Raw genomic sequence first — 17,169 nt, 5'->3', positions numbered from 1 at the left:
CACCATCCGAGGAAAAAGGTTCTCACTGTCCACCCTATCCAATCCTCTGATCAGCTTGTATGCCTCAATTAAGTCACCTCTTAACCTTATCTCTAACGAAAACAGCCTCAAGTCCCTCAGCCTTTCCTCATAAGATCTTCCCTCCATACCAGGCAACATTCTGGTAAATCTCCTCTGCACCATTTCCAATGCTTCCACATCCTTCCTATAATGCGGCGACCAGAATTGCACGCAATACTCTAAATGCGGCCGCACCAGAGTTTTGTACAGCTGTAACATGATCTCATGGCTCCGAAACTCAATCCCTCTACCAATAAAAGCTAACACACCGTACGCCTTCTTAACAACCCTCTCAACCTGGGTGGCAACTTTCAGGGATCTATGTACATGGACACTGAGATCTCTCTGCTCATCCACACTGCCAAGAATTTTACCATTAGCCCAGTACTCTGTCTCCCTGTTATTCCTTCCAAAATTAATCACCTCACACTTTTCTGCATTAAACTCCATTTGCCACCGCTCAGCCCAGCGCTGCAGCTTATCTATGTCCTTCTGTAACTTGTAACATCCTTCCGCACTGTCCACAAATCCACCGACTTTAGTGGCATCTGCAAATTTACTCACCCATCCTTCTAGGCCCTCCTCCAGGCCATTTATAAAAATGACAAACAGCAGTGGCCCCAAAACAGATCCTTGTGGTACACCACTGGTAACTGGACTCCAGTCTGAACATTTCCCATCAACCACCACCCTTTGTCTTCTTCCCGCTCGCCAATTTCTGATCCAAACTGCTAAATCACCCTGAATCCCATGCCTCCGTATTTTCTGCAGTAGCCTACCGTGGGGAACCTTATCAAACGCTTTACTGAAATCCATATACACCACATCAACTGCTTTACCCTCATCCACCTGTTTGGTCACCTTCTCAAAGAACTCAATAAGGTTTGTGAGGCACGACCTACCCTTCACAAAACCGTGTTGACTATCTCTAATCAAATTATTCCTTTCCAGATGATTATACATCCTATCTCTTATAAACCTTTCCAAGATTTTGCCCACAACAGAAGTAAGGCTCACTGGTCTATAGTTACCGGGGTTGTCTCTACTCCCCTTCTTGAACAAGGGGACAACATTTGCTATCCTCCAGTCTTCTGGCACTATTCCTGTAGACAAAGATGACTTAAAGATCAAAGGCTCAGCAATCTCCACCCTAGCTTCCCAGTGAATCCTAGGATAAATCCCATCCGGCACAGGGGACTTATCGTCACACTTTCCAGAATTGCTAACACCTCCTCCTTATGAACCTCGAACCCTTCTAGTCTAGTAGCCTGAATCTCCGTATTCTCCTCGACAACATTGTCTTTTTCCTGTGAGAATACTGACAAAAAATATTCATTTAGCACCTCTCCTATCTCCTCGGACTCCAAGCACAACTTCCCACTACTGTCCTTGACTGGCCCTACTCTTCCCCTAGTCATTCATTTATTCCTGACATATCTATAGAAAGCTTTAGGGTTATCCTTTAATCTACCTGCCAAAGACTTCTCATGTCCCCTCCTGGCTCTTCCTAGCTCTCCCTTTAGGTCCTTCCTAGCTAACTTGTAACTCTCGAGAGCCCTAACTGAACCTTCATGCCTCATCTTTACATAAGCCTCCTTCTTCCTCTTGACAAGTGATTCGACTGCTTTAGTAAACCACGGTTCTCTTGCTCGACCACTTCCTCCCTGCCTGACAGGTACATACTTATCAAGGACACGCAGTAGCTGTTCCTTGAACAAGCTCCACATTTCCATTGTGCCCATCCCCTGCAGTTTTCCTCCCCATCCGATGCATCCTAAGTCTTGCCTCATCGCATAATAATTGCCTTTCCCCCAGATATAACTCTTGCCCTCTGGAAACCTAGTAGACACATCCATTATAGTCAAAAGATATTGATTCCCAATTTTTTGTAGTGGTCCGACACAATCGATTAGGACCCTTGTAAAAGGTTCCTCAAATGCTGGAATGGGTATTAAGGGGGCTGGTTTTAGCACTGCTTGAGGTTTCCCTATCACTTGGCATGTGTGACATGATTGACAAAATTTAACTACACCTTTATGTAGTCCAGGCCAGTAAAAATGTTTCTGGATTTTAGCTTGGGTTTTCCTTATTCCCAAATGACCTCCCACTCGCACCTCATGTGCAACTCGCAACACCTCCTTTCTATACCATACCGGCAATACTACTTGATGAACTTCTGCCCGCTTTTCATCCTCCTGCATATGTACAGGTCACCATTTTCTCATCAAGACATCACTTTTACGGTAATAACGGTCTGGTATACTCCTCTTCCGTATATGCTTTCTGATATATCCGTTTTATTTCTACATCTTTCTGATTTAACTCCGCCAATTTTCCTGAACTAAAAATATCCGCCTCATCCTCCACCTGTTGTTCTTTTTCAACCATCTGATCAAAAATCGTTTCTGATAATTGCACTTCAACTTCATCTTCTCACTTTGATTTCTCCTCTTGTCTTAACCTGTGACTTTGCAACCTTGTTACTACACAATCCGGAACAATCCCAGGATATTCATCCTTCAACACTTCAATTGTCTGATTTTCCACTGGCTTATCAACCACAGTAGGCATCACTCCCACCTGTGATCCAGCTATATCATTACCGAAGATAAACTGTATTCCTGGACAAGATAGTTTCTCTATTACTCCTACTAGCACTTCACCACACTTTACTGGACTTTCCAACCTTACTTTATATAATTGAACACTACTCCTCTCACCCTGAATTCCACATACTACCACCTTTTCTGGCAACATTCTTCCCAAACTACGTAACTCCTCATCTCTTACCATTAAAGTGTTCAGGAAAGGTTCATACCGACAAAAAAGAAAGACAGTAGAAAGGGGAAAAATCGACCATGGATATCTAAGGAGGTGAGGGAGAGTATCAAATTGAAGGAAAAAACATACAAAGTGGCAAAAAGTAGTGGGAGACTAGAGGACTGGGAAGTCTTTAGGGGACAACAGAAAGCTACTAAAAAGGCTATAAAGAAGAGTAAGGTAGACTATGAAAGTAAACTTGCTCAGAACATAAAAGCAGATAGTAAAAGCTTCTACAAATATATAAGACAAAAAAGAGTGGCTAAGGTAAATATTGGTCCTTTGGAAGATGAGAAGGGAGATTTAATAATAGGAGACGGGGAAATGGCTGAGGAGCTGAACAGGTTTTTTGGGTCAGTCTTCACAGTGGAAGACACAAATAATATGCCAGTGACTGATGGAAATAAAGATATGATAGGTGAGGACCTTGAGGTGATTGTAATCACCAAGGAGGCAGTATTGGGCAAGCTAATGGGGCTAAAGGTAGACAAGTCTCCTGGCCCTGATGGGATGCATCCCAGAGTGTTAAAAGAGATGGCTAGGGAAATTGTAAACGCACTAGTGATATATTCACTAGACTCTGGGGTGGTCCCAGAGGATTGGAAAGTAGCAAACGTGACACCACTGTTTAAAAAAGGAGGTCGGCAGAAAGCGGGTAATTGTAGGCCAGTATGCTTAACTTCGGTTGTAGGGAAAATGCTGGAATCTATCATTAAGGAGGAAATAGCGGGGCACCTGGAGGGAAATTGTCCCATTGGGCAGACGCAGCTTGGGTTCATAAAGGGTAGGTCGTGTCTGACTAATTTGGTAGAATTTTTTGAGGCCGTTACCAGTGCAGTAGATAACGGGGAGCCAATGGATGTGGCATATCTGGATTTCCAGAAAGCTTTTGACAAGGTGCCACACAAAAGGTTGCTGCATAAACTAAAGATGCATGGCATTGAGGGTAAAGTGGTAGCATGGGTAGAGGATTGGTTAACTAACAGAAAGCAGAGAGTGGGGATAAATGGGTGTTTCTCTGGTTGGCAACCTGTAACTAGTGGGGTCCCTCCAGGATCAGTGTTGGGCCCGCAGTTGTTCACAATTTACATGGATGATTTGGAGTTGGGGACCAAGTGCAATGTGGCAAAGTTTGCAGACGACACTAAGATGAGTGGTAAAGCAAAAAGTGCAGAGGATACCGGAAGTCTGCAGAAGGATTTGGATAGGTTAGGTGAATGGGCTAGGGTCTGGCAGATGGAATTCAATGTTGCCAAGTGTGCGGCTATCCATTTTGGGAGGAATAACAGCAGAATGGATTATTATTTAAACGGTAAGATGTTAAAACATGCTGCTGTGCAGAGGGACCTGGGTGTGCTGGTGCACGAGTCGCAAAACGTTGGTGTGCAGGTGCAACAGGGGATTAAGAAGGCTAATCGAGTTTTGTCTTTCATTGCTAGAGGGATGGAGTTCAAGACTAGGGAGGTTATGCTGCAATTGTATAAGGTGTTGGTGAGGCTACATCTGGAGTATTGTGTTCCGTTTTGGTCTCCTTACCTGTACCTGAGAAAGGACATATTGGTACTAGAGGGAGTGCAGAGGAGATTCACTAGGTTGATCCCAGAGTTGAGGGGATTAGATTATGACGAGAGGTTGAGTAGACTGGGACTGTACTCATTGGAGTTTAGAAGGATGCGGGGGGATCTTATTGAAACATACAAAATTACGAAGGGAATAGATAGGATAGATACGGGCAGGTTGTTTCCACTGGTCGGGGAAAGCAGAACTAGGGGGCATAGCCTCAAAATAAGGGGAAGTAGATTTTGGACCGAGTTTAGGAGGAACTTCTTCACCCAAAGGGTTGTGAATCTCTCGAATTCCTTGCCCAGTGAAGCAGTTGAGGCTCCTTCTTTAAACGTTTTTAAGAAAAAGATAGATACCTTTCTAAAGAATAAAGGGATTCGGGGATATGGTGTACGGGCCGGAGAGTGGAGCTGAGTCCACAAAGATCAGCCATGATCCCATTGAATGGCGGAGCAGGCTCGAGGGGCCAGATGGCCTACTCCTGTTCCTAGTTCTTATGTTCTTGATGTAAAGATTGACTAGCCCCTGTATCTCTTAAAATTGTGACTTCTTTACCTGCTCCTCCTGATACACGTGAGTAAACTTTACCCACACAAGTAAATTCTTTAAAGTCATCTGGCAGCTTCTTAACAATTACTTCTTGACCAGGCTGTACAATCGTTTGCACCTCCTTCGCTTCCCTTGGGCTTTCCTTTACCACTCTAACAAATCCCATTGTCTTATCCTGTTTTACCACATCAGTGTTTTTCTTCAACCACCAACAATGTGACTTTACATGGCCTAATTTATTACAGTGAAAACATTTGAAACTTTTCATATCTTTTCCACCCTCCTGGATTTCGTTTTTAATCTGAGGTGCACTCTCTTTATTGTCTCCCATCAGATCACCTTTACCTTTACCACTTGAGTATTTCTCATGCACCCAGTTTCTATCCCTCACCAGCTGAAACTGTTGTCGGAAACCAATCTTTGATTTATGAACTAATTCTTAATCATCTGCCATTTCTGCTGCTAATCTCGCAGTTTTAACCCTCTGTTCTTCCACATGAGTTCTCATTACATCAGGAATTGAATTTTTAAACTCATCCAAAAGTATAATTTCTCTGAGAGCTTCATACGTTTGGTCTATTTTCAAAGCCCTTATCCACCTATCAAAATTACTCTGTTTGAGCCTTTCAAACTCCATGCATGTTTGACCAAATTCTTTCCTTAAATTTCTAAACCTTTGTCTGTAGGCTTCAGGCACTGGTTCATATGCACCCAAGAAGGATTTTTTCACCTCTTCATACGTCCCATATACCTCTCCGGTAGTGATGCAAACACTTCACTTGCTCTACCTACCAGCTTTGTTTGAATCAGTAATACCCACATGTCCTGTGGCCATTTCATTTGTTTAGCTACCTTCTCAAATGAAATGAAAAAGGCATCCACTTCCTTCTCGTCAAACCTTGTCAATGCTTGGACATATTTAAAAAGATTCCCACCAAGCCTTCGACTATGATGCTCTTTCTCACTATCCTCATCACTATCATCCAACTGTACGTTTCCCATTACGTTTGCCAATTTTAATTGACTGTCATGTTTCATGGCCATTTTCTGAAGTTCAAACTCCCTCTTTTTATCTTTTTCCCTGATCTGCATATTCCTTTCTTTTTCTTTTTGTTCTGCTAGGGCTATTCTTTCTTTTCTCCTTTCTTCCCTCTCCTTTTCTTTTTCCTCTCTCTTTCGTTTTCCTCTCTCTCTCTCTTGTATTCAAGCCGCTTTAATTCTTTCTCATATTCCATTTGTTTAATTTTCAACTGAATTTTTGCCATTTCCAATGAGTCAAACTCTATCTCAGGCAACTCTAAATGCTTAACCACCGCCATAGTTACCTCATTTTTTCGTATTTTGTCAGGTAATGTTAACTGCAATGTTTTTGCCAGACCCAACAGTCTGCTTTTAGTCTCTGTCCGTAAGGTACTGCGTGTGATAGTCTCCACCCCCAAAAACCTCTGAGCCTCTGAAAGAGCCATTGTCCACAACACACTTAAACTAAAATACCACACCGGAAAAGCAACACTCCTCACTGTCTTTAAGTTCACAAAAGCCAATCCATAGATAGACTTTTATCCCCCTCGAGCCCCCAATTGTTATGGGGGAGGTGTTTTCAGAACCCCAAAATATATCATGGAGTTCAACCAACCTCCCCCTTTAATGTATTGTTGCTTTTGAAGCACACGGCTTGTTCTCCAGGTGTGGTATTACAATTATGGACACGTGGGTTTGTAAACACAAAACAATGCTTATTCCATGAACTCAACGTAACCTTTTAAATAAACATTGGATCACTTAACACCCCTTACTTCAAAGATAACCCTGAAAATAATCCAACACTAAATAATCCTTCAGTTATTCCTTTCAACATCCAAGAGACTTAACACCTTTAAACAGAAACACATCAGGTTAAAGGCATTACTATTATGAGTTTAAATCACCCAAATGATCCAGAGATAGTCTCTCATGGCAGAGATCACAGCAGATCCAGCTCACTGCAAACACAGACACACCCCAAGCTCTTTTCTTCAAAACTAAAAACTGCAGAATGACTGATCTAAAGCCCAGCTCCACCCATACTGTGACATCACTGCATTTCTCAAAGGTACATTGCTCAAACATCCATTTCTTAAAGGCCCTCTCACATGACAATTCCAATGTCGCCAGGTCGGAGACTTCCTGCCAAACAGTGCAAAAGTAACCAAAAAAGTGTTTTTATTTAATTTTTATTCTAAATAAATAATAACCTCCATGGAGACTGACATTTAATTTCTAGATGCTAAATTTATCAATTTTCTCAAATTCATCAAAAGGAAATTTTAAATGGCTAGTTATCTTCACCAACACTGCTTTCTCTCTCGCTAATGGACTAGCTGGCATATCAATATTCATGGAAAATCTCATCCATGTTCCCAGTACAAGCTAATCCGTATCCACTCTTGTCAATATTTGATTGTAAACTTCTGAAATGCAATAAGCCTGTTATCAAGTTCTGCTAGGAGATGCTGTGAAATCTTAGTTTTCTGTCACAGTACAAAACTGTTTCTCTTCACCATCCAGGACTTACTTTTGAAATCTGCAATGCCTAATTTTCTTGCTCGTTTCTAGGCGGAAATGTAGATAGAAACTGAAAGTGCATTCTGGTGATTTTGAGTGACTTATTTTCCATGTGTGGCCACAGTCTAGATTTTCCTCCATTAGCACATTGTTTCTTTGGCAACTGCCTAAGTGGTGCAGCGTGCTTTCTCCAATCTCCTCCGATATCTTGCATTCTTTAGCTACTGTATAATTATTTGTCTGCTCTGCGATCTGAACGACTTTTAGAAACAGTAACATAGAAAATAAGAGCAGGAATAGCCCATTCGGCCCTTCAAGGCTTCTCCGCCATTCCTTATGATCACGGCTGATCATCCAACTCGGTAACCTGTTCTTGTTTTTCTTCCACATCCCTTTAGCCCCAAGAGCTATATCTAACTCCTTCTTGAAAACATATAATGTTTTGGCCTGTGCTGCTTTCTGTGGTAGCAAGTTCCACAGGCTCACCACTCTCTGCGTGAAGAAATTTCTCCTAATCTCAGTCCCAAATGGTCTACCCCCCCACCCTTGGACTGTGACTTCTGGTTCTGGACTCACCCACCATCGGGAACAAGCATCTACCCTGTCTAGTCCTGTTTGAATTTTATAAGTTTCTGAGATTTCCTCCCTCATTCTCTAAACTCCAGCGAATATAATCCTAACCAACTCAAATCTCTGCTCAAATGGCAGTCCCATCATCCCAGGAATCAGTCTGGTAAACCTTTGCACATAACAAGAACATTCCCCTCATGCACATTACATTTCAACTTGTCTTTGTGTTAGCTGGCTCCTTCCTGATACCGGTTACCTTAGTTGGCTAAACAGCTGGTTTGTGATGTAGAATGAGACCAACAATGTGGGTTCAATTCCCATACAGGCTGAGGTTATTCATGAAGGTCCCGCCTTCTCAACCTTGCCCCTCACCTCAGGTGTGGTGATCAGGTTAAATCGCCACCAGTCAGCTCTCCCCTTCAAAGGGGGAAAGCAGCCTATGGTCATCGGGGATTATGCCGACTTTGTATCTCAGTAGAGATTGAATGGGTGGGTTGTCTTGGAGGAAACGTTGGACAAGTTGTCTCTGCTGGAGTTTAGAAGAGTAAGAGATGACTTCATTGAAGCATACAGGATCCTGAGGAGTTTTGACAGTGTGGATGTGGGAAGTAGGTTTCCTCTTGTGGGAAAGTCTAGAACTAGGGACTTATGAACTGTATATAAATAAGGGGTTGCCCATTTCAGACAGATGAAATAAATGTCTTTGGGTGCCATCTTTCCTCAAAAAGATGATGGAAGCAGAGTTTTTGAATATTTTTACGGCAGAGATTATTGATGAGCATGGGATCAGAGCTAATTGATTTTATTGAATGGCGGAGAGGGCTTGTGGAACTGAGTGGTCTACTCTAATTCATATGTTTGTATGTATACTGAGCAAAAGTTACAATTTTGATAGCTATCATTACTACTTTTAAATCATGATGTTTCGGAGAAGCACAGGGAATTATCCCCGTCTCCTAGCCAGCAGTAACATAAACGTGTCATTCATCTCACTTGCTATTGGCTAAATTTTGCTATGTGTAAACTGGCTACTCTATTTCCCTGCATAATAAGCAATTACACTTCAAAAGTGATTCACCTGGATCTGATGAAGCATGTCCTGAGGATGTAATGTATAATATAAATTCATCTTTAATAATGAACTCGTTCGACTTCAAGGTTAACGGTGACGATACTTGCTTCTAACATGAGGAAATTAAGATTGAAAGAAAGAAACAGCTTGTTTCCACATTTCCAGTCGGCCACCACCCTCTGAAAATTAATGCATAAGTTCATTCTAATCAGTCGCAGGGACAGAGAAAATTCAGCTAGGGTTCCTGTGTAATTACTCTGAAGTGACCCACTGCCGCAACATGCATCTGCATGAACAGTGCCTGAGGATAGCACAGTACCGGGCAGCACAGTAGCCTTGTGGATAGCACAATTGCTTCACAGCTCCAGGGTCCCAGGTTCGATTCCAGCTTGGGTCACTGTCTGTGCGGAGTCTGCACATCCTCCCCGTGTGTGCGTGGGTTTCCTCCGGGTGCTCCGGTTTCCTCCCACAGTCCAAAGATGTACAGGTTAGGTGGATTGGCCATGATAAATTGCCCTTAGTGTCCAAAATTGCCCTTAGTGTTGGGTGGGGTTACTGGGTTATGGGGATAGGGTGGCGGTGTTGACCTTGGGTAGGGTGCTCTTTCCAAGAGGCGGTGCAGACTCGATGGGCCGAATGGCCTCCTTCTGCACTATAAATTCTATGATAGGAGATGGATTGCGTTGTATTATTTCAACAGATACATGTTCTTCCTAGGTGAGGTACTGGAGGATGTCTGTGGCATGACACTGCAACTGGAATTGGGGGGAATAGGTGAGAAGGGAATAGATCAAACAAAATGAGACTGGAGGAAGAAATAAACTGACCTGCAAACCTTTTGCATCTGGGACCCAGCATGAAATGAAAACTGCATTCTCTGTGGGTTGAAAGGATCTTAACTGAAAATGTATTTGTTGTCATACTAACTTTTCAGCACGCTTGTTCACAATATGGCAAATGGACCATTTCACTGGCAGCTCTGTCTAGCCTTGAATTGTACAGAATGAGAAATAAAATTCACTGCGGTTGCAATATATATTCTTCTGAGAATATGGTTGAAGTGGAGAAGAGGGTGTTTATTTTCCCATTCCCCATGTGTCAGTGGGTAACTTGACCTGGCTGTGCTTGATGCTGCCAATATTCATCAGACATTTTTTTCTCTTTAATAGATTGAGCCATATTTGCCCTATGAATTCAACTGCGAAGGGATGCTGCAGAGAGTCAGTGCTTTTATTGAAAATCAGGTACTTTTTCTTTTAACATGCAATCTAGAAATATTGACTGAAGGGAAATCCTCCAGGAAAATTACTGCTTAATCAGACGAATCAGTGTTTCTATGTTGTGAGTATAAAATTGGTGGCTAAATTTTTATTGTAATTAAATGAACAGTGTTTGAGATAATTATAGCTTTTAAATGCTCTTCAGAAGGACTCGTTGTGTTTCATGGAGTTCATATATGCCAAATATTTCATTTGCATGTTGTGTAAATGTATGAAATATTGAAAAGTACTTTCTCAAATCTTATGAATATTTAAATTTCAACTATTTAAGGTTATATTTGTAACTGTTCATTCTTCTTTCTCATCAATGTTACCACTTAATAAAAGTCTATTGGTTTATCTGCCTGAATAAAGGCTGTATTTGTCTCAATGGAGTTTGGTTTCAGAAAAGTTAAATTGAATGTTTCTTTTGTTGAAGAGTGTACAGAAAACGAAACATGGGAAATATTCAGGTCAGGCTGAAGCTGTAAGAAGAGTTAAAATTTCAGATGTTGACTCTTCAGTCAGCCAGTACTGAAATGTTAACTCCTCTGTTTCCTCCACTAATACTGCCGAATATGCTGAGAATTGTCAACATCTGCTCCATAATAGCATGAAGTTTGGTTTAGGCAGGAAATGCATGAAATATTCATTGATTTAGCCAAACACAAGTTGGGCTTTGGGTTTTTAAAGATTTTTTAAAAAAAATCTTTCCATGTGAGACAAGACTAGCATTGCTGCTCAGTCCATTTGCCCATGAGAAAGCGTGGTGAGTCTCTGCCTTGAACTGCAACAGTCTATCTGGTGTAGATACACCTGCAGTGCTATTAGGACGGGAGTTTCAGGATTTTGATCCTGGGATAGCGAAGTAATGGTGATATGTTTCCAAGCTAGGATGCTGTGTGGCTTGGAGGGGAACTTGTAGGTCATGATTCCATGCGTCTGCTGCCCTTATCCTTCTAGCTGGTAGAAGTTGCAGGTTTGCAAGTTGCTGTCAAAAGAGCTTTGGTGATTTATTGCACTGTATCTTCTATATGGGGTACACTGCTGCCACTGTGTGCTGGTGGCAGAGGGAGTGAATATTTGATATGGTGGATGGGGTGCCAGTTGTAACAAAAGGTTGACAACAGAACCTGGAGAGAGACCATTCTGTGTAGAGCCTCTTGCTGAGTCTTTATTGTATATAGTTAGGTTAATGTTCAGTATAAAAGGTAGTGTTTAGAAACAGCTTTGCCTTCAGAAATATCTGTAAATAAGATCATGAAAATCCCCATTTAAGACCCACAGCTATGATAGCCAGACCTGCCAAGCAGACTGCTTTGACCTGTATGGTGTTGAGCTCGAGTGTTAGAGCTGCACTCATCCAGGCAAATGGAGAGAGTTTCATCACATTCAGGATGTGTGCCTTGTAGATGGTGGGCAGGCTTTGGGGAGTCAGGAGGTGAATTATTCGTCTCAGAATTCCCAGCACCTGACCTATTCTTGTAGCCAGTGTTTATATGACTGGACCAGTTCAGTTTCTAGTCAATGGTAACACCCCCAGGATGTTAATGGTGGGGGATTCAGCAATGGTAATGCTGTTGAACATCATGGGGAGATGGCTAAATTCACTGCTGTTGTAGATGGTCATTGCGTGGCACCTCCGTGGTGTGAATCCTACTTGCCACTTTTTGCCCGAGCCTGAATATTGGTCTAGGTCTTGCTGCATGCAGGAATGGACTGTTTCAATGTTTGGGGTGTCATGAGTGGTCCTGAGCACTGCAGTCATCAACAAACTTCCCTACTTCAGACCTTGTGATTCAGTTCGTTCAAGGGAATGATATAGCTAGATTGCAGTTAATAGCAATGCCTCCTGTAGTTGAATGGCTGTAGAAGATCAAGCTGATTGGTAATGAGATCAGAGGCACATAACTCCTCTTATCTCATCTTGGGAGGGAGCGCAGGATGAGAAAAGGATACTATCTTGGGTAAGTTGAATAAAGAGGAAAGACATGAAGGGAAATAAACTGGTGTTTAGCTCAAAGAGTTACAGACTTACAGCAGGGCAATTCCAAATTCAAACCGATTTATCAAACAGTTTACTCTGAATTGGAGACTCCGTGTATTCCTGAATGTTATTATGTAAAAGATTGCATATTAATGAGAAAGTGGCATAGCACAAGTGCAGATGACAAATGGACAGAAATACATCAAATTGTATTACTTCCTGAGTATGGGAAAAAAAACTTAAGGATAGCTCATGAAATTCCATTAGGAGGACATCTAGTAATAAAGAAAACACAAGCTAAGATACCAAAACCATATTACTGGCCGGGACTACAGAAAGATATAGTTACATTTTGTTGAACATGTCACACATGACAAGTATTAAGGAAATATTTCAGCTTTTAAAGAACGTTTTACAAATATTCTAGTTGAATGTGTTGGACCACTTTCAAAAATGCAAAGTAGAAATCAATACTCACTAACAATTGTGGATATATCCACTAGATTTCCTGAAGCCATACTGTTGAGAAACATTGCAGCCAAGAGAACGGCAAAGGAATTAACCAAGTCCTTTATTAGATATGGCTTACCGAAAGAGATACAATCAGATCACGGGTTAAATTTAATGTTAGGATTATTTAAAGCGGTCATGAATAGCCAGGAAATAAAACAGCAAAAATCACTGGCATAACAACCAGAGTCACCGGGAGCACTGGAGAGGTGACATCAAACTTTGAAAACAATGATGAGAGTGGTATAATCAAGATTTGCCCTCCTGATTGGGACAAAGGGATTCCATTTTTATTATTTGCTATTAGGGATGCACCAAATGATTCTACAAGACTTAGTCCTTGGTTTATGGACATAAAGTTAGAGGACCACTGAAATTAATCCAAGAAACGTTATTGAGTAAGAAATCAGACTACATTTTTGGACTAGGTATTGAATTTCAGAGAAAGACTGAATGGGGTAGCAAGGAAACATTTAACAATAGCACATCAGGGACTAAAAGCAATGGCTAATGAGAGAGTACAAACTCAAGGTTTTGTAAGAAGTCTTGCAACACCAGGTTAAAGTTCAACAGGTTTGTTTCGAATCACTAGCTTTCGGAGCGCAGCTCCTTCCTCTGATAGCTAATGATTCGATACAAACCTGTTGGACTTTAACCTGGTGTTGTAAGACTTCTTACTGTGCCCATCCCAGTCCAACGCTGGCATCTCCACATCATAGGTTTTTGGGTCAGTCTTCACAGTGGAAGACACAAATAACATGCCAGTGACTGATGGAAATAAAGATATGATAGGTGAGGACCTTGAGATGATTGTAATCACTAAGGAGGCAGTATTGGGCAAGCTAATGGGGCTAAAGGTAGACCAGTCTCCTGGCCCTGATGGGATGCATCCCAGAGTGTTAAAAGAGATGTCTAGGGAAATTGTAAACGCACTAGTGATAATTTATCAAAATTCACTAGACTCTGGGGTGGTCCCAGAGGATTGGAAAGTAGCAAACGTGACACCACTGTTTAAAAAAGGAGGTCGGCAGAAAGCGGGTAATTATAGGCCGGTAAGTTTAACTTCGGTTGTAGGGAAAATGCTGGAATCTATCATTAAGGAGGAAATAGCGGGGCACCTGGAGGGAAATTGTCCCATTGGGCAGACGCAGCATGGGTTCATAAAGGGTAGGTCGTGTCTGACTAATTTGGTAGAATTTTTTGAGGCCGTTACCAGTGCCGTAGATAACGGGGAGCCAATGGATGTGGTATATCTGGATTTCCAGAAAGCTTTTGACAAGGTGCCACACAAAAGGTTGCTGCATAAACTAAAGATGCATGGCATTGAGGGTAAAGTGGTAGCATGGGTAGAGGATTGGTTAACTAACAGAAAGCAGAGAGTGGGGATAAATGGATGTTTCTCTGGTTGGCAACCTGTAACTAGCGGGGTCCCTCCAGGATCAGTGTTGGGCCCGCAGTTGTTCACAATTTACATGGATGATTTGGAGTTGGGGACCAAGTGCAATGTGGCAAAGTTTGCAGACGACACTAAGATGAGTGGTAAAGCAAAAAGTGCAGAGGATACCGGAAGTCTACAGAAGGATTTGGATAGGTTAGGTGAATGGGCTAGGGTCTGGCAGATGGAATTCAATGTTGCCAAGTGTGCGGCTATCCATTTTGGGAGGAATAACAGCAGAATGGATTATTATTTAAACGGTAAGATGTTAAAACATGCTGCTGTGCAGAGGGACCTGGGTGTGCTGGTGCACGAGTCGCAAAAAGTTGGTGTGCAGGTGCAACAGGTGATTAAGAAGGCTAATCGAGTTTTGTCTTTCATTGTTAGAGGGATGGAGTTCAAGACTAGGGAGGTTATGCTGCAATTGTATAAGGTGTTGGTGAGGCCACATCTGGAGTATTGTGTTCAGTTTTGGTCTCCTTACCTGAGAAAGGACATATTGGCACTGGAGGGAGTGCAGAGGAGATTCACTAGGTTGATCCCAGAGTTGAGGGGATTAGATTATGACAAGAGGTTGAGTAGACTGGGACTGTACTCATTGGAGTTTAGAAGGATGCGGGGGGATCTTATTGAAACATATAAAATTATGAAGGGAATAGATAGGATAGATGCAGGCAGGTTGTTTCCACTGGTCGGGGAAAGCAGAACTAGGGGGCATAGCCTCAAAATAAGGGGAAGTAGATTTAGGACCATGTTTAGCAGGAACTTCTTCACCCAAAGGGTTGTGAATCTCTGGAATTCCTTGCCCAGTGAAGCAGTTGAGGCTCCTTCTTTAAACGTTTTTAAGAAAAAAATAGATACCTTTCTAAAGAATAAAGGGATTCGGGGATATGGTGTACGGGCCGGAGAGTGGAGCTGAGTCCACAAAGATCAGTCATGATCTCATTGAATGGCGGAGCAGGCTCGAGGGGCCCGATGGCCTACTCCTGTTCCTAGTTCTTATGTTCTTATCGGGCAGAGGAGAAAGTGCTAATGTTATTACCTGTATTGGGCAAACCATTGAAAGCTAGATTTAGTGGACTGTATGAGGGCAGCATGGTAGCATAGTGGTTAGCACTGGCTTCACAGCGCCAAGGTCCCAGGTTCGATTCCCTGCTGGGTCACTGTCTGTGCGGAGTCTGCATATTCTCCCCGTGTGCATGAGTTTACTCCGGGTGCTCCGGTTTCCTCCCACAGTCCAAAGACATGCAGGTTAGGTTGATTGGCCACGCTAAATTGCCCTTAGTGAGGACTTAAGTGGGCCGGTGCAGACTCGATGGGTCGAATGGCCTCCTTCTGCACTGTATATTCTATGTATCAGATGAAGATGAATTCCGTCTGAGGGAAGTAAGAGATTGTTCTGTGCTCTGTTCCACGGAGACATGGGTCACCCCTGCCTCATCGGACTGTGCCATACAACCAATGACTTCTCAATACACCGGATGGACCACACGCCGCCATCGGGCAAAGCGAAGGGTGAAGGGGTTTGCCTCCTCATCAACTCTTTTCTGGTGCTTGGAAGTGGTGACTGGCGAACGGCTGCTCCAGGTTCTGGAATACCTGACTGTGAAGTGCCACTCATTCTACCTTGCACAGGAATTCACTTCTGCCATCATCATGGCAGTCCACATCCCACCCAGGCGGAAGTGAAGAAAACACTTGATAAATTGTACACCGCTATAAACACCGCTTGAAACGCAATACCTGGAGGCCTTGTTCATCGTGGCCAAGGGCTTCAACCAGGCCAGCCTCGAGTGTACTGCCAAAATTCCACCAGCACATCTCCTGTCCCACCAGGGATGCCAACATCCTTGATCACTGCAATAAAACATCAAGGGCGCCCACTGGTCCATCCCCACTTCGGAAAATCGGACCATAAGACTGTGTTCCTTCTCCCGACATACAAGCAGAAACCTAAGCGGGAGAATCCGGTTAAGAAGGTCGTGCAATGCTGGTACGAGACACCAGAAGAACTCCGATGCAACTGATTGGAGTCAGTGGACTGGTCCATATTCAATAACTCAGCAGCAAATCTAACGAGCATGCCACTACCGTCACAGACTTCATCAGCAAGTGTGTAGAAGATTGCGTGCCGAAGAAGGTTGGGTACGTATGTTCCCCAACCGGAAACCATGGTTTAATTGGGAGATTCGCTCCCTACTGAAGGCCAGGACGTCTGAGGCATTCAAGACGTGTGACCCTGACCTATACAAGAGATCCAGGACCAACTTCCGCAAAGCCCAGACTAAGCGTGATTCACAGACTAATGTCACGGACTCTCATCGGCTGTGGCAGGGCTTAAACAGCATAACTGGCTACAAAGCAAAGCTGTGTAGAATCTCCGGCAGCATGGCACACATCCCCGATGAACACAATGGATTCTACGCTCGTTTTGAGCAGAAAATCATCAAACTGTTGTCAACTGCCCTAGCAGTCTTGGACGCACTCATTCCTACCGTCACATCTTCCGAAGTCAGATCGGTCCTCTTGAAAGTGAACCCTCGGAAAGCAACGGTCCTGACTGAGTCCCTCGTCGTGTATTCAGATCCTGCGCGGACCAACTGGCGGGTGTGTTCACGGACACCTTCAACCTCTCCCTACTCTGTTCCGAGATTCCCACCTGCTTCGAGAAGATCACCATCATACTGGTGCCAAAGAAGAACCAGGCGACGTGCTTCAACGACTACCATCCGGTGGCTTTGATATCTATCATGAAGTGCTTTGAGAGGTTGGTCATGAGACACATCATCTCCATACTACC

At 43.1% G+C, this 17,169-nt stretch overlaps 1 protein-coding gene across 3 annotated transcripts in view; it reads left to right on the top strand.

The window, feature by feature from the left end:
* The window catches only part of mgat5 (alpha-1,6-mannosylglycoprotein 6-beta-N-acetylglucosaminyltransferase), a 241,215-nt gene that overhangs the window by 198,140 nt on the left and 25,906 nt on the right, over nucleotides 1–17,169 (top strand). For all 3 annotated transcript variants that reach the window (XM_072472736.1, XM_072472725.1, XM_072472747.1), the window contains exon 15: nucleotides 10,348–10,422. In XM_072472736.1, coding sequence (XP_072328837.1) covers nucleotides 10,348–10,422 — 75 coding nt within the window. The remainder of the gene's footprint in view (nucleotides 1–10,347; nucleotides 10,423–17,169) is intronic.

The sequence above is a fragment of the Scyliorhinus torazame genome, chromosome 2 (genome assembly GCF_047496885.1).
Source record: "Scyliorhinus torazame isolate Kashiwa2021f chromosome 2, sScyTor2.1, whole genome shotgun sequence".
In the NCBI taxonomy this organism is placed as follows: Eukaryota; Metazoa; Chordata; class Chondrichthyes; order Carcharhiniformes; family Scyliorhinidae; genus Scyliorhinus; species Scyliorhinus torazame.
Note: the sequence above shows the minus strand (reverse complement) of the source record. Positions and strands in the feature narration are given on the sequence as shown.